The sequence below is a fragment of the Archocentrus centrarchus genome, chromosome 8 (genome assembly GCF_007364275.1).
Source record: "Archocentrus centrarchus isolate MPI-CPG fArcCen1 chromosome 8, fArcCen1, whole genome shotgun sequence".
Taxonomy (NCBI): Eukaryota; Metazoa; Chordata; class Actinopteri; order Cichliformes; family Cichlidae; genus Archocentrus; species Archocentrus centrarchus.
Genome location: NC_044353.1, coordinates 7,246,837 through 7,264,941, shown reverse-complemented (window position 1 = coordinate 7,264,941; position 18,105 = coordinate 7,246,837). Strand labels below are relative to the sequence as shown.

The 18,105-nt window shown below is 39.4% G+C and overlaps 2 protein-coding genes across 2 annotated transcripts; both read left to right on the top strand.

Annotated features, from left to right (window-relative positions):
- Nucleotides 1–2,443: 2,443 nt before the first annotated feature.
- LOC115784608 (prolactin-1) lies at nucleotides 2,444–5,436 on the top strand. Its single transcript, XM_030735898.1, has 5 exons — nucleotides 2,444–2,533; nucleotides 3,437–3,549; nucleotides 3,942–4,049; nucleotides 4,400–4,582; nucleotides 4,674–5,436. The coding sequence occupies exons 1-5, from the start codon at nucleotides 2,491–2,493 to the stop codon at nucleotides 4,863–4,865; spliced, it is 639 nt and encodes a 212-aa protein (XP_030591758.1). The 5' UTR covers nucleotides 2,444–2,490; the 3' UTR covers nucleotides 4,866–5,436.
- An 8,010-nt stretch (nucleotides 5,437–13,446) lies between these two features.
- LOC115784640 (prolactin-2-like) lies at nucleotides 13,447–15,969 on the top strand. The gene is made up of 5 exons (XM_030735946.1): nucleotides 13,447–13,526; nucleotides 14,343–14,455; nucleotides 14,782–14,874; nucleotides 15,061–15,243; nucleotides 15,355–15,969. The coding sequence occupies exons 1-5, from the start codon at nucleotides 13,490–13,492 to the stop codon at nucleotides 15,526–15,528; spliced, it is 600 nt and encodes a 199-aa protein (XP_030591806.1). The 5' UTR covers nucleotides 13,447–13,489; the 3' UTR covers nucleotides 15,529–15,969.
- Nucleotides 15,970–18,105: the final 2,136 nt, after the last annotated feature.

Below are 18,105 nucleotides of genomic sequence, written 5' to 3'. Positions count from 1 at the left end.
ATTGAGTTTATAGTACCAAAATTACAGCTTTAGTTAGTGCCAGAACAAGCACAGGAGCTGAGATTGAGAAAATTCAGCCTGCAGAGCACAGAGCTCTTTATGCCATTCGACTAGGCAGTTTAAATCTGTGTCCTGATCAACTACTTTAGATTGACAAAAAGTAAACTAGTCACAGCAGATGACTGCCCCTCCCTGAGCCTGGTTCTGCCACAGGGTTCTTCCTGTTAGAAGGGAGTTTTTCCTTTCCACTGTCGCCAGTACTTGCTCACATTCCAGGTTCATGTGATTGTTGTTTTTCTTTCTTACTTTTTTGTTTCTTTAATGTTGTAGGGTCTCTAGTCAGTTGATGTGAATTGGCACTAGATGAATAAAATTGAATTGAGTTGGATTTACAGTAGACCACGAACAAACCACAGCACAGCCTGATTGGAACGGACCATATTTTAACTTTTCATACATGTTTGGTTTAAGCAGCTTAGACGCCACACAATTCTCCACTTTCTCACCAGCCCAAACAAGTGATACTAGCTGACTCTGAACCTTAGTTCTTTTTAACCAATCACGTTAGATGACAGCACAATTACATCATGGATGTTGAGCTGACATGTGAATTAAAAAAAAAAATTGTAGTGTAGTGCAAATTCCTTGTGCCAATGTAGCCTGTCTATTAACACTGGGATAATCCATCCATCTGTTTTCTTAGCTGCTTGTCCAGTTCAGGGTCTTGGGGGGAGCCTAGTTCAGCTCAGCTGCCATAGGGGGAAAGGCAGGGTACACAAGAATTCACACTCACATTCATACCTATGGCCAATTTAGAAGCCTAGAGTACCTGGTGAGTACGTGGCTTTAAAAACAGGCACATTGCTGTAGGAACATAAATATGGATTTTGAAATGACCATAATACATCCCCTTCAGAAGTCAAATTTATGATGCCTTGTTAGGTATAGCTCTGCTGGGAGACAAAGTAAGCAGAACGAAAGACGGTCTTGCCATGGAAAAAATCCTGCTGTTTTAAATGCAAGGGAGACAGCACAGGTATTAAACTGATATCATCTTATCACTAAGAATTACAGCACTTTGTTAGTCACCAAAGGACAAACGCTGCTGTCAAGACCAGACTAAGTGATCGTCCTCAGTCTCTTGTCATTTATCTCTCTGTCTCTTCCCTCCTCCTCCTCTGTCCCTGCCTTTTGTGTGTGTGTGTGTGTGTGTGTGTGTGTGTGTGTGTGTGTGTGTGTGTGTGTGTGTGTGTGTGTGTGTGTGTGTGTGTGCATGCCATTCTGTGTCTGTCCACCAGATGTCCCCACTAAACTCCTGCCTCTGTCCAACCTGCTAATACACACTGTGTTTGCAGGTGAACTAAGGTAAAGATAACGAGGCATATTTCTAAGGCTGTAACAGTGGGCTCTGTGGAAATGAGAGCCAATAAGATTCTCTTAACTCTAATCAAAGTTTAACACTATACTAAATACACACAGTTTGTAACATGGTGTACATAATTATATTGTGTGGTAATACTTTATAATAACCAACATTAATAAATGAATGCACTGTGAATGAGGATGGCCTCACAGATCAGTAATTAAACCTTTATTATGTAACAACAATAACATTTGGTAACATTAACAAATACATAACACTGCATTTAAAATGTTATGTGCTCATTATTGTCTCCCATCAGCTAGAAGTTGATACATGTTACTATGTAATTCATACACAATTCATTCCTAACAGTAAAACAAGTCTTTACAAAAGTAACCATCTACTTACAAATGATCGACGATGGAGATTACAAAGTGTTGCCAATTGAGTCTTTGGTGATGTTTGGTTAGTTTTCCATATTAAAACTGAACATTTGATTAAGTTTTATCCACAAGAGCTCTGTTATGTAATAACTGAAGAAATACATATATGTAATATACTATATGTATTATGTGTGATTGCACTTAAAGTGCAAAAGTGCAACAAAACACTCAAAAACAAACTAACTGAAGAACTAACAGAAATATATTTTTATTTTGACTGATTTCATCCTGCTCAGATAATTTGATAAAAAGTATTTAACAGCTTAAATCTAAAAGGGGAGAAAGAACTGAAAGATGAGTTGAATGCACTTGTGTTAAGATTTGGTCAAGTGAACGTGCACGTGCCTCAGTGCTGTTACACACATTAGTGTGTTTATTCATCCACTCAATTAAGATCAGGAAGAAACGTTTTTCCACCTTCACTACACACACACACACAAACACAAACACACACCTTATCAACCTGTAACCGTATCCTGTTGCATCCATTCAAAGCCCCTCCACCATGTTTCTCATTATAAACTGGTTCCAGCAAGTTCTTGACAATTAGCACACACTTGCCCTGCTGCTGCATAACCAAACGGTTGGAGCCAAGGAACTATAAAATAGAGGCAAGATGGCTCAGGAAGAAGAAAAAGCAACAAGGAGAAGAAGCAGTGGCTAACAGACAGCAGAAGAAGAGAGATGGCTCAGAGAAAAACCAGCGGAAGCAAACTGTTCATGACAGGTGAGAAGAGCTGAGCTTATCCATTTTACTTTTGGAAGCTGATCTGTACATTCCACAAGCCTTAAAATGGATCATTTCCTTTAAAAAAAAATCTTAATAATTAAGAATTGTGTGCATAAAAATAACAAATATAGATGTTATAGATTTTAGAGGTTTTACCAACAAGAGGCAGATTTTTTTTTATCGTAGTTCCATTTAGAAAAAGCAGTAGAACTTTCTTCACCTGCACTGACAAGCAAATCGTTTAACTTCAAACCAAAGGGCAGCGAGGCATTCAGGCCATCCTCATATCAATATCAATCAATATTTGTGTAAATGACATGTTGTCAATATTGTCTAATACAATGATCTGATCCTTTCTTTAACTTCAATAAATCATCTTTGCATTAACTTTTGATAAAATTATCCAACATGTACCATTCAGAAGTGTATACTAGATAAAGCACTGGTGTGCTCTGCTGTATCAGAGTTAGCTGGAGCAAGTACTTTATATAGTTACAGTGCAGTTATATTTTATTCAACCAAGAAAATGTATGAATTTATTTACTTTTATTTATTATATTACACCAGTGTTAACAAGTGACTAATATTGTGATTTTTTTTAAAAGCATAACATTTTGAATTATTATAGATATTTGATAGAGACTGAAACTGTTATTGATGGTCAGCTATTGTACTGACCTAGCACAATCTTTTATACATTATCAAATCTTATTGGTGTTGTGTTTGTATACCTTTCATAGATTAGATGCAGGTCAGAGTATTTCACTGTTGTAGCTGTTGAATGATGATCACATTCATTCACTAAGAGAGAGAGGATAAAGGTAAAGAAAACAGCAAACTGTGGCCCCGTAGCTGCTTTCTGTAACTCTGCCTCCTCTGTCACCTGTTCACGCTTCACAGTGTTGTGTGTGGTGACGATGTGCAGAGCCGTCCCCATCAGCGACCTGCTCGAGCGAGCCTCTCAACACTCTGACAAACTGCACTCGCTCAGCACAATGCTGACCCAGGAGCTGGTCTGTACCTGTTTGTGTGTTTGCACTGTAAATGAAATGTCACACAATCTTCCTGTTTAAACCCTGATCAGATATGCTTCCTTACTAGCGTGTCCTGCAGCACAGTGGGTCTGCTTGAACCTGCCTCATGGTCAGGAGCTACATACTGCATTAGAGCAATATACTATAACAGGGCTATTAAAGCAAGATTATATTCATTTAATCTCTTGAAAAGTCAGGATTCAAAGCCTTTCTGCTGAATTCCAACCTTCCAAGCAGCTCCTGATCATCACTGATGTATAAAAAGCCTGAAATGTAAAGCATGCTTTCCATCAGAGCAACAAATCTATTTGCCTGTCACTTTTTTAAAAGAACAAAACAAAGTAATAACCCTCACCTTCTGCCCCTCACAGGACTCTCATTTCCCTCCTTTTGGCAGGGTGAGCATGCCGCGTCCCTCGATGTGCCACACCTCCGCTCTGCAGACGCCCATAGACAAGGAACGCGCACTTCAAGTACCAGTAAGCCATTTTAATTCTGCTTAACCTTATTCTTTGCTTCCATTTGCTTTAACCGCGTCTTATTCAGTCTTGTCTTTGCCACCTTCCCCACTCTCTGTTGTACATCAATTTGGAGGTCATATCTTGTGCTCGAGGCACAATTTATTCCAGAGACCCAATATCATTTAAACGGTACTTTACAAAAAAATAAAAATCAGACCTTCAGTTGTAACAGAAACTAATGAAAGCAAAAGAATTTTAATTTAGATAGTAAGAAATCTGCTCCTGTCTGCATACAGCTTATGTTTTCATCTCTGTTTTCCTTAAATCTCTTTGACCTAATCGTACTTTTGTCTTGACTTCTCCTCTAGGAGTCGGATCTGTTGTCCCTGGCTCGCTCTTTGCTCCAAGCCTGGTCGGATCCTCTCGTCATCCTGTCCTCCTCCGCTAACAGCCTCCCTCACCCAGCCCAAAGCAGCATATCCAACAAGATCCAAGAGATACAGGAGTACTCCCAAAACCTCAAAGATGGCCTGGATATACTATCTAGCAAGGTGTGTAAGGGATGGATGCACTTTTGAAAAAAAAAGTTATTTCTATCTACAATGCAAATACAAAAAGTATTATTAAAATGATTGTTTTCAGATGGGTCCAGCTGCTCAGACCATCACTTCACTGCCCTACAGAGGAGGCACCGACCTCGGCCAGGACAGGATAACCAAACTGATCAACTTCAATTTTCTGCTGTCCTGCCTCCGCCGGGACTCTCACAAGATCGACAGTTTCCTGAAAGTCCTACGCTGCCGGGCAGCGAGGATGCAACCTGAGATGTGCTGAAGAGTGAGTGGATAGCTTGACTCTGTGGGGGGATTGTTCTGAAAGCTGGTGTTGCCTATAGAATAAGGATAAGGACGAGTTATAAGTTACATATACACATGAAAACATACTTTATTGCTCCCTTTCTCCATGTGTATGGAAAAATAAAGGCAACCTAAAGGAGATTTGTGTCTCCTCCTGAAACAGGGAGTTTTTGCTTCTTTAGGGAAATGTGTAAACCACTACACTATGGAGCCTTCAAGCTAGAAGGGCATTATGTGGCAGCCTTAATGATGTACATCCTAAAGGTTAACATTTAAATAGAGGAGGGGGAGCTGCATGCTGTTGTCCAGCCTTGCTAATGTGTCACTGTCTTTTGTGATGGAGCACATTCCCATGTTTTTAGCTGGCTTGGCATTATGAACTGACCACACGGTGGTCACAAACTGAAGCACAAATGTGTGTAAAACCTGTGACTCCTCCTCGTCCTTACCTTATGTTGAAGCAGCATCCCCACAAAGTCAAAATACTAAAGCAGAAAATCATTGGTGAATAATGTTTTCTTCCTAACTCATCTTAAACAGTTAGAAACTGCAGCATTTGCACTTTTACATCTTTTAAAAAGCATTGTGAATTCAGTGCCTTTTAACTGAACCATCTTTTAAATCTGTATTTCAATAAAATCTTTCTTGCACAGTAAAATTCTGTCATTTATTCTTTTGTTCAGTAAAAATCAACGCCTGAGCTGTAGCAACCCAGTCTCGCAAAATAACCACTAGTTATGTAATATGTGATAATTATTTGATATCACTATAGAAGCATTACCAGTAGAATAGACATACAAATACCTTTGGGGTGACCATGGACCATATATGGGCCATTCCATCTCAAGTCAACAAATTAAAAAAATAAAAGCATTCCTAGGCGAAAGATGCACTTCTTAAGATGAATTATTCAAAATGTCAGGTCCCCACTGCCATTAGTTTTAGATGTTTTTTGAGCCTCAATTGTTTTGAGGAGCCATTTTAAAATTCCATTATCTGTAAAACGACTTCTTCTAGTTCTTCATGTTGACTTCTTTCATTCAGAATCCAGCCAGAACCTCACAGATTTGTGGGAAAGAAAAACTCCCTTTTAACAGGATGAAACTTCAGACAGAACCAGACTCAGGCAGATGACTGCTGTGACCAGTTGGGGGTGAGGCAAGGGAGATGGGACAAAATGCACACTGTGGAAGAGATACAGAGATTAATACTAATTATCGCTCATCAAGGGAACCCCCCCAGCAGCCTAGGCCTATTGCAGTCCTACATATTTGTTTGATATCATGTAAACGCTGTGTGTGGCAGGTTTAGGACTCCAATGCAGGACTGAAGAAAGGACTTAATTTAAATTTCAGTTTTATTGCTGGAAAGAACAGTGTTTACAGAGCTGGATGGGAATCAGCAGAACAGACTAGAAATATCACTTAAGTGGAGATACAGACTGATGGGAGAGCAGAAAGTCATAGATGATGATGATGATGTGATGACCAGTAGAGAAAAACAAAGGCTATATATACACAAGGTAATAGGGACAAGTGGAAACAACTGGGAAGGAAGTGACACAGGAAGCAAAACTAAATACAGAACACACAATACCAAAGGCTGCCAGAGTAAAACAGGAAATGACTGAACACAGAGACCAGACTAGGACTGAACATGGGAAACAAAGGGAAGGCAGGGCATGCTGAAACAAGGCAAACAATAAACCCAGAAATACAACACACCTGTTCACCCTGAAACACAAAGGAAAATCCAAAACCTATAATAAACTAGGAATCTTTAACGACAGAAGAAATTTAACAACACAACTTCAATGAACAAAAACACAAAACACTGGGCACAAGGCCCAGAACCATGACAAATATGTGCATTGAAGGACATATCCCGCTCAAAAATGACTCCAAGGTTCCTCACAGTGTTACTGGACGTCAAGGTAATGCCATCCAGAGTAAGTATCTGGTTAGACACCGAGTACAATAAAAAATATAAAATATGAAGTTGTGCTTTTATTAAAAAATGAGATCCACATGAACAGATAATGGCATATATAGTCTGGATATAGTTTATTCAGTTTATGTACCCTAATAGCATCCTCTCAAAACTTGAATGATGGGGTTTTCTCTGCATTATTGTCAGGTCTTTACCTTTAAAGCACCTTGAAATTACTGTTGTTGTGATTTGGAGCCATATAAATAAAATTGAATTGAACTGAACTGATTTGAATGGAATATTTCTACGTAAAAGCAAAGCAGGCTGTAAAGTGCCCTCTGCAGTTGTCCACAAATAGTGACATAGTTGTAATGCAGAAACTACACTATACCGCCATAAGTATTCTTTTGTCTGGTTTCACACATATATGAACCTGAGTGACGTCCCATTCTTAATCCATAGGGTTTTAAATGATGTCAGCCCACCCTTTGTAGCTATAACAGCTTCAACTCTTCTGGGAAGGCTTTCCACAAGGTTTAGGAGTGTTTATGGGAGTTTTTGACTATCAGGTTGAGGTAGAGGACTCTGTGCAGGCCAGACATGTCTTTATGGACCTGGTTTGTGCACTGGTGTGCAGTCATGTTGGAACAGGAAGGGGCCATCCCCAAACTATTCCCACAAAATTGGGAGCATGAAATTGTTCAAAATGTCTTGGTATGCTGAAGGATTCAGAGTTCCTTTCACTCGAACTAAGGGGCCGGGCTCAACTCCTGAAAAACAACCCCACACCATAATCCCCACCACCACCACCACCAAACTTTACTCTTGGCACAGTGCAGTCATACAAGTACCATTCCCCTGGCAACCACCAAACCCAGACTCATCCATCAGACTGACAGACAGAAACATGATTCATCACTCCAGAGAACATGTCTCCACTGCTCCAGAGTCCAGTGGGGGTGTGCTTTACACCACTGCATCCAGCACTTTGCATTGTGCTTGGTGATGTAAGGCTTGAATGCAGCTGCTCAATCATGGAAACCCATCCATGAAGCTCTCTATGCACTGTTCTTGAGCTAATCTGAAGGCCACATGAAGTTTGGAGGTCTGTAGCGACTAATTCTGCAGAAAGTTGGTGACCTCTGTGCACTATGAGCCTCAGCATCCACTGACCGCACTGTGATTTTACGTGGCCTACCGGTTCATGGCTGAGTTGCTGTCGTTCCTAATCACTTCCATTTTGTTATTCCACTTTGGGTTTGTAGTTAACTTTGCACTATTGTGAGTATTTTAATTAAAAAAATAAAAAAGAATCATCAAGAATAATTGTTTATACCTGAGAGCCAAATTTTATTGCAATAGATGAAAAATTCATCGGATGGATCAATTTTAAAATTTTGGCAAATGATAAGATAGGGATTTCAAATATTTTTTGTGACCTTTGACTGGATCACCACCAGAATTGAATGAATTGCTCCTTGTACCACCCCAAAAATGCCAGAAATTTTTGTTGAAATCAATTCATAATTTTCAGAATTATCCTGCTAAAGGTGAAAGAGACAGACATTAGCTACCAAAAACATAACCTCCCTCCACCCACCAGTGGGCGAGGTAATGAAGAGGTGAAAAAAAAAAATACTTGTATGAATCACCGCATTATATCCAAGTCATTATAGAAATATTGTTCAACAGCAGATACAGCATGCAGCTACAACAGTATGTTCAGCAATGTGTTTCGCAAAGATTTTTCACTGTACGTACGACATTGGTTGTGCAGGTCCATTCTGCACCAAATACACTGCAGCATGTCACAGATTTTAGATTTTAGAATCTGAATAATCTGAATCTGTAATAACACTTAAAGTTTCATACAACTGTATTCTAAGTATTTAGTAAAATTCCCTATTTAGTCATCATATCGGTGACATATTTTAAAAATAACCGTGTGTTTTCAGTCTCATTTGGGTCCTCCACCTTCTTTACAATCAGCTGAGCTCCAACTTTTAAGAGAAGCAAGTTTTTAAAAAGTCTTATTTATTGCCAGTGTCACAAAAATAGCTATTTCCCTGAACATTGTTCAGTGTTTATTTTATCATACTAAGTCATACTCACAGTGGATCTATTTGTTTCACCAGACTGAACAACATGCCATAATAATAATTTAATTAGCTAAGCTTTAACTCCCCAAACCAGCAAAGAGTCACGTTTTTGAAGCCTTTTTTCTCATTGTGCAGTGTTGGATGAAATGGAGATTAGGATAAAATGATTTACAATTAATTAGTTGTTCAGGGTTGTTATTTGTCTGCCAACTTAGTCTGTAATCAAACCCCCCCCCCCAAAAAAAAAAAAATCTACAAATTAATTGGTGAATGATCTAACATTTTAATACAAGTGAATGTGATTCACTTGTATTAAAAAGAACTCATCCACATTTTACAGTTTGAGGCAAACATTCCTACACAGCTCCTGAATGCGAGCTGGTACACAGTGGGCTGAGCTGGGAGGGAAGATTCTAGACTTGCAAGTAAATAAATTTTACATGGGTGAATCTCAAATCTAAGCAGCAGCAACACTTTGGTTTTGTTTTTTTTTTTTTTAGATCAGTGAGTCATGGCAGAACATTTCAGGAGAGACCTCTTTAGTATCTGTGAAGGACAGAGCAGCAACAATGTCTGCTATAGTTCAACAAATGTCCCCACAAATATAGGCTTGGACAGATAAGGGAAGTATATCTGCACATATCATGCACCCACGCATCCTTCTCTCTCAGCTGCTGTGTTTATGCTTTGATGTATCTGTCCTGATTCCACCGCGTTGGCGTTCAGTATGAGCACCAGTCTGCAGTCTCTATTTTTAGCTCCTTACATCTCAGAGGCAGGAGATGTTAAGTGAGGCAGCCTTTTCAGAAGTTCACAGTGAAATGAAGCACATCTTTCTGTGGTACTGCAGTGCATCTGTATGATGGAAAAAGGAAACAGAAGACAGAAAATGATGAACCTATGGTCTGTCCTTTACCTTGCAGACCCGGGGTCTCCAGAGGAACCTGTTAAACACTATCATTCTAATCATACACATTTTGAATCTGAAAGTTTTGCTCAAAAGAAAACACACAGCAACCAAAGTTACTTCAGTTTGTTGCTAAGCAATAATTCAAGTACATAAACTTTGCCCTAGACTGTGTATAAAAAATGAATGCACCCACTATGACATCACTTGATCTGAAACTAGGGATTGAACCCATCAGGAAAATGTTTACTGAGGTCACAGAAGCTTCCTAATATGATGGCAATACAGATGGCTGCTATGAGGCCATTTCCAAACAATGTGAAGTACTTGAAGTCCAGCATTCTACAGTGAGAAAGATTCACAAGTGGAAAACATTCAAGATGTTGCCAGTCTTCCCAGAAAATTCATGCCAACGTCATGCAATGCTCATTGCAACTGCAAAAAATTCAAGAGCTACATCTCAGACTCTACAGGCCTCACATAACCCATTTAATGTTAAAGTTCATGTTACTGTAGTGCAATTAGAAAAAGACTGAACAAGTATGACTTGCTTAGAAGGGCTGAACATGGCAGCACAGTTTAGGTTTTCAGGGTCGCATCTGAACAAACCACAAGACTTTTGGAAAAATGACCTTTGGACCTTTGGTAGAGATGCTTGGCCATAATGCACAGTGCCATGTTTGGAGAAAACCAAACACAGCAAATCAGCACATACACCCTATACTGACTGCCAAGCATGGTGGTTGAGGGCTGATGAATTGAACTTGTTTTGCAGCCACAGGACCTGGGCACCATGCAGTAGCTAGGCATCATCTGCATAACAATGAAAATGTATGTAAGGACTTCTAATAATACAGCCTAAGGGAAGCATGTATAATGTAAATAGAATTGGTCCCAGCACAGAACCCTGTGGAACTCCATATTAACCTTAGTGTGTGAAGAAGACTCCCTATTTACAGCAGCTTGCAAAAGTATTCATACCCCTTGAACTTTTCCATATTTTGCCACAACCTTATTCCTGACCTGTCTGCTGTGTTCTTTGGACTTCATGATGCTGTTTACTCCCCAATATTCTCTTAACCAACCTCTGAGGCCGTCACAGAGCAGCTGTATTTGTACTGAGATTAGATTACACACAGGTGGACTCTTTTTAGTCATTAGCAGTCATCAGGCAACTTCTGAATGCAATTGGTTGCACTCAGAGAAAAGGAGGCTGAATACTTTTGCACACCGCACTTTTCAGTTTTTTATTTGTAAAAAAATGTTTTGGATCATGTATAATTTTCTTTCCACTTCACAATTGTATACCACTTTGTGTTGGTCTTTCACATTAAATTCCAGTGAAATATATTTATGTTTGTGGTTGTAATGTGACAAAATATGGAAAAGTTCAAGGGGTATGAATACTTTTACAAGCCACTGTAAATGAACAAATTGGAGTCTATTAAATAAATATGATTCAAACCACTGCAGTGCAGTACCTTTAATACCTATAGCAAGCTCTAATCTCTGTAATAAAATGTTATGGTCAACAGTATCAAAAGCTGCACTGAGATCTAACAGGACAAGCACAGAGATGAGTCCACTGTCAGAGGCTGTAAGAAGATCATTTGTAACCTTCACTAATGCTGTTTCTGTACTGTGATGAATTCTGAAACCGTTCCTCTGCAGATGATCAGTTAGCTGTTTTACAACTACTCTTTTAAGAATCTTTGAGAGAAAAGGTTGGAGGGTTGGAGATTTACCTCTAATTAGCTAAGACAAGTGATACTTTTTAAGTAACAGTTTTTTAAGTCTTCAGTTTCTATGCCATATGTCAGGACAAGATCCAGAGTATGATTAAAGTGGTGGGTGGGCTCCTTTACATTTTGAGAGAAGCCAATTGAATCTAATAATAGATTAAATAAAGTGTTTAGGCTGTCATTTTCAGCATCTACATGGATGTTAAAATCACTCACTATAATTATTTTATCTGAACTGAGCACTAAATCAGATAAAAAGTCTGAGAAATCAGACAGAAACTCCGAATAAGGACCAGGTGGATGATAGATAATAACAAATAAAACAGGTTTTTGAATTTTCCAATTAGGGTGGACAAGACTAAGTCTCAGCCTTTCAAATGAATAAGAACTCTATCTGGGTCTTTGGTTAATTAATAAGCTGGAGTGGAAGATTGCTGCTACTCCTCCCCCACCAGTATATTAGTACTCTTGCTATAGTTTTATTTCAACTGGGGAGTTTTAAAACAGTGTGATAAGCACTGTAGACTTCTTAAAATTAAAAAAAAAAAAATGCATGAACTAGTTTTTCAGTATCCCTCTGACAGGATGTTTCTAATTGTAGTAATACTGGGCAGATGAAAGAAATCAGTCTTACATATTTATTTAATATGTGCATTGAAGGACTTACCCTGATTAAAAATCCTCAAAGTGTTACTGGAGGCCAAGAGTCAGTATCTGGTTAGATATAATGTTTTTTAGGGATAAGTACAATAACCTCAATTTTTGTCTGAATTTAGAGGTAGATAATTGGTGGTCATCCAGGTCTTTATATCTATAAGACATGTCAGTAGTTTAATGTATTTATTTGTATAATCTGGCTTCATAGATAAATATAACTAGGTATCATCTGCATAGCATTGGAAAAGCATGCCGTGTCTTATAATAACTATATTGCTTAAGGGAAGCATGTAATGCTTTATTTAAAAAGTATTGGTCCCAGTACAGAACCCTGTGGAACTCCATGACTAACTTTTGCATTTAAATAAGACTCCCCACCTATATGTAGAAACTGGAATTTATCAGATAGCTATGATTCAAACCACTGCAGAACATCTCCTTTAATGCCAACGGTGTGTTCTAGTCCCTGTAGTAAAATATTATGGTTATCGAACGCTGCACTGAAATCTAGCAGAACAGCTAGAGAAATGAGTCCACTGTCAGAGGCCATAAGAAAGTCAACATTAATCATCACTGATGCTGTTTCTGTGCTGTATTCAACTCTAAATCCTGACTGAAACTCTCCAAATGAACCATTCTTCTGCAGATGATCACAGCAGTGGTCTACAACTCTTGAGAATTTTTTAAATAAAAGGCTGGAAATTAGTCTATAGTTAGCTAAGACAGCTGGATTTAAGATCCATCACAAAATCTTAACAGAACTTTTAAAAAACAATTCAAACTTAAGTGGACAGTAAATATAGAACAGGGCAAAAGCTCAAATACTGAAAAGATCAGTTGAATCCAGTTGTGTAAAAATTTTCTGACCACATTAGCATACCTTATGGGAGAACCTGTTGATCAGTCATGTGAACCTGCATGTGTCACAGCGCTATTACATAATTTTATGTGAACATTAGTGTTTTTATTCATCTACTTAATTAAGATCAAGACAGAACATTTTCCACCTTCATGCCACACACACAAACATACACACAGTTATCAAAGTGTGACTGCACCCTGTTGCATCCATTCAAATCCCCTCCATCATGTTTCTCATTATAAACTGGTTCCAGCAAGATCTTGACAATTAGCACACACTCACCCTGCTGCTGCATAACCAAACAGCTGGAGCCAAGGAACTATAAAATTGACGCAAGATGGGGCAAGAAGAAGAAAAAGCAACAAGGAGAAGAAGCGGCGGCTGACGGACAGCAGAAGAAGAGAGATGGCTCAGAGAAAAACCAGCAAACTTTTCATGACAGGTGAGAAGAATTCAGCTTATACAGATTGATGCGTACAGTGCAGTGCACGACCCTTCAAATCGATCCTTTACTTTAAAATAATCTTAAAAATGAAAAACTGTGTCCACAAAAATACATAAAAAATGTAGAAGTTTAGTCATTCAAACCTGACAGTTCAGAGGTTTTGTTTCCATTTTTAGTTTAAATACATTTGGAAACTCCATTATAAGTTTGTTCACCTGCACTGACAAGCAAATTTGTAACTTTTGGTCTTTAACAACCACATTTATGTCATCCTTATCAGAAATATTTGTGTAGATGTAATAGATTTATGAGAAAAAAATTACCATACATCAGAAATCTTATGTAACTGAGAATTTCTGGTCTTTCAAAAAAGCACTTACAGGGGTATGAAATGTACTTATATATTATGCTGCGTTTATTTAAAAATATTTATTATATTTCAATCTGTTGGTGGTTAGGTAGTCCATAAGCTATTAAACTGACAAAGGACTGTAATAATGATAATAATACTTTATTTTTTTGTTAATTTATTGTTTTATTATTTTATTGTATGGGAGCTTTTATAAGACAGATGTAATTAAAATACTGTTAAAGGACCGTCCTTTTTAAATAAAGGGAAAAAAGAGAAAAAAAATGAAATGAAGTGAAAAAATTATGATAAATGAAAAGAAGACCTAAATGCCTGCAAACAAATCTATGATAAGTAGATGTAAGAGAGTGAGAAAGGAATAAAAGCAAAGAGAACAGCAAACTGTGGCCCCGTAGCTGCTTTCTGTAACTCTGCCTCCTCTGTCACCTGTTCACGCTTCACAGTGTTGTGTGTGGTGACGATGTGCAGAGCCGTCCCCATCAGCGACCTGATCTATCGAGCCTCTCAACACTCTGACAAACTGCACTCGCTCAGCACAATGCTGACCCAGGAGCTGGTCTGTACCTGTTTGTGTGTTTGCACTGTAAATGAAATGTCACAGTCTCCTCAAACATAAAAAAACACAATCTTCCTGTTTAAACCCTGATCAGAGATGCTTCCTTGTGAGCTTGCCCTGCACTGCAGCGGGCCTGCTTGAATCTGCCTCATATTCATTAAAGCAGTTTTCTAAGATATAATGTTTGGTTAAACTCACTTTATTTTAAGCCTTTATGATGAATTAAAGCCTTTCAAGCAGCTGTTGGTTCTCACTGATGTATAAAAATCACCATGCTGAAACTTGCTTTCCATCACAATGACACATTTGTCCCCTGTCCCTCCCAGGGCTCTGATTTAACTCCTATAGGCAGGGTGCTCGCGTGCCACACATCTTCTCTACAGACACCCAGCGACAAGGAGCAAGCACTCCAAGTATCAGTAAGTCCTTTCACTTCAGTATTAACTTTATTCTTTGCTTTCATTTGCTTCAACCTCATCTTATTCAGTCTTTGCAAGCTTCCCTATTCTGTGTCACACATCTGCCATATCTCTGATATCTCCAACATCGCTGCTTTATTCAGTTATTATTAGCTTGTCGTACTTTTGTCTTGACTTCTCCTCTAGGAGTCGGATCTGTTGTCCCTGGCTCGCTCTTTGCTCCAAGCCTGGTCGGATCCTCTCGTCATCCTGTCCTCCTCCGCTAACGCCCTCCCTCACCCAGCCCAAAGCAGCATATCCAACAAGATCCAAGAGATACAGGAGTACTCCAAAAACCTCAAAGATGGCCTGGATATACTATCTAGCAAGGTATGGTATGTAAGGGATGGACGCAAGAGTTTTGAAACTAAATGTATTTCAGCTAAAAATATTATAAAATCTTAAATTAAAATGATTTTTCCTGTCTCTGTTTGTTCCCAGATGGGTCCAGCTGCTCAGACCATCACTTCACTGCCCTACACAGAAAGCAACAACATCGGCCAGGACAAGATTACCAAACTGCTGTCCTGCTTTCGTCGGGACTCTCACAAGATTGACAGTTTCCTGAAAGTCCTGCGCTGCCGGGCAGCAAAGATCGAACCCGAAATGTGCTGAAGCGTGAGCGGCCAGCTTGACCCTGTGGGGAGATCGTTCTTAAAGCTTGTATTGCTTACCAAGTAAAGAATTGCTCACGCTAGGAATTTACTACCTTAGATATTATCCAGTTTGCTAATTAGTAAGCATCATGAAGTTTCAGAGGATAAACATGAGGAGGAATTATAAGGCATATGCACACAGGAAGTCATCCTTTGTTTGATATTTTAAGCACAGTCCAAAAAACATTGATCATAGTGTCCACTGGTCACTGAGGAAAATCTGTGTGCAAACTCTCCTGTGACTCCTTCTGTTGAAGCAGATTCCCCTGAAAGCTAATCTACTGAAGCAGAAATCTAGGGCTTCAAATTTTCTTCCTAACTAATGCTTAACTGATGAGAAACTGCAGCATTTGCTCTTTAGATTGAATTATATCTTCTGAAAAATATATAAAAAAATGAAGTCAATGCCTTGTGACTGAACTATTTCTTTAAAATCTGTATTTCAATAAACATATTTCTTGCATGGTAAAGTTGAGTTTTTTAAGTTTTATTTTAAACTGGAAATAAATGCTTCGTCTGTAGCAAGAATTACCAAGAACAACCAATTAACCAAGCTAGCAAGCTTGAGACTGCTAGCTACATTCAACCCTCCTCCTTTATCTGGGCCGCTGTTGCCAACTTGTGTAAGAAAACTCGCTGTCTCAAAGGTTAATAAAGGTCGACGCGAGGACCGAGGATGGGAGCGGGTAGGCAGGCTCTGTGTTTAAGTGAGGTTCAGGGTTTGGAGGGTGGAGACAAAGTGAGATCTGGGCGATGCCAAAGCGTACAAAGGGATGCAGTAAGAAGGCTTTATGTACACAGAACATGGTGACAGTGGAGGATTTCGCTGTCGCTATATATCTTTATGGGGCAAAAAGAAAACAAACAAACAAACAAACAAAAAAACCACTAAGTTGGCAACACTGAACCCAACTGAGGTCCAGTTGTTTTTACGGGGTGTTCCGGCTGTCAGCACTAACCTAGTGATAGTGACAATTCAGTTTGGAGCGGCACAGGAATGCTTTAAAAAAAATTGAAAATTGAAAACTGAAAATACGGGAAAAATACGGGAAAATAAAAATACGGGATGACGCCGGGACAGAGGGGTAAAATACGGGAATTTCCCGGCCAAAACAGGAGACTTGACAGGTATGATGGGGAGTCAACATCAAGCACCCATTCAAGGAACTGCACAGCACCTCAGCACTGGCACCATTTTTCAACCCCAGCGGTTTCTGCTTGACATATCAGTTATCTTAAGGTACTTGCTAACAAGTAGCTGTGAGCAGCTGAGCACCAGTATGACAGGCTAGCTGGCCTGAGGACTAATGGTAGCTAGCTTAAACTAGCATCAGCAAAGTCCAGACATTAAACTGGGATTTGTGAGAGTGGTAAGTGGTCAGTACAAACAAGGACTGTTTCTTCAGTTATAATACTGAAAACTGCAGTACTGTGCAAAAGGTTTTGTGCCACACCTCATTTCTTTTATTTTCCTTGGAAATGGGAAATAGGTGCAGCAATTTATTGTAAAATATGCAAACATCATGGAAATACAGCACATATGGCACCAACAGCATTTGTACAATTCCAACAAGCCTGAAAGCCAATATTTGGTGTGACCACCTTTATTCAGCACAGCCTGAACTCTCTGAGGCAGCTTTCTTGTAATTTCTTTAAATAGTCTTTGGGAATAGTTCTTCAGGCTTCTTGAAGTCATTCAAAGCTCTTCTTTGGATGTTGGCTGCCTTTGGTTCCGTTCTCTGTCCCACACCGCTTCAATAATGTGAAGAGTGTCTGGGGAGGCCAATTCATGACTGATAGTATTCCTTGTGTGATTTTCTATCCACTATTATACTAATATATATATATAGCATGTATTTGAGATCCATGCTGAAAGCTGAAGGGGAGTGTTTGCATTCAGGCGCCCCGCAGGTTCTGGAACAACCTGCTTGAGGAAATCAGGCTGGCAGAGTAAGTCACCTCCTTTAACCCTAGCCTCAAAATGGAACCCAAACTCTATGTTTTGGAGAGAAGCAAAAGGATTTTTTTGAAAAAAAAAAAAGTAAACAGATTTTTATTACATGCTAGATTTACCCTCTGTGAATTCCCATGTTATCGTGGTGGATTGGTTTGTGTGTCCCAGTGATTCCCAGGGACTGTGTTGTTCTGGTGGCTAACGGGACATGCAACATCACCTCTCTGGTGGGGAAGGAGCCTGAGCTAATGTGGGAGGATGATATTGATATTGGCTAGATATATCAGGGTCACCTCAATGCACAGCCAGAGCTCTGGAACCAGCCTTCTTGGAGAGGGGCCGGTTTCTGTTCCAGTCTGAAGTTGCCCTCGGTGAGTGGTGGCAGACTGGGGTGGGTATCCTTGCATTCCCTTGGCTTGCTGCCTGTATGTTTTCATTGGTAAATGAGAGGGTCGCTTCCCTGCGCCTTTGGACCAGGGAACAGGTTCTGACTGTTGTTTGTCCTTATGCAATAAATGGCAACTAAGCGTACTCAGCTTTCTTGAAGTCACTGGGTGGGGTGCTCAAGGGTGCTCCATCCAG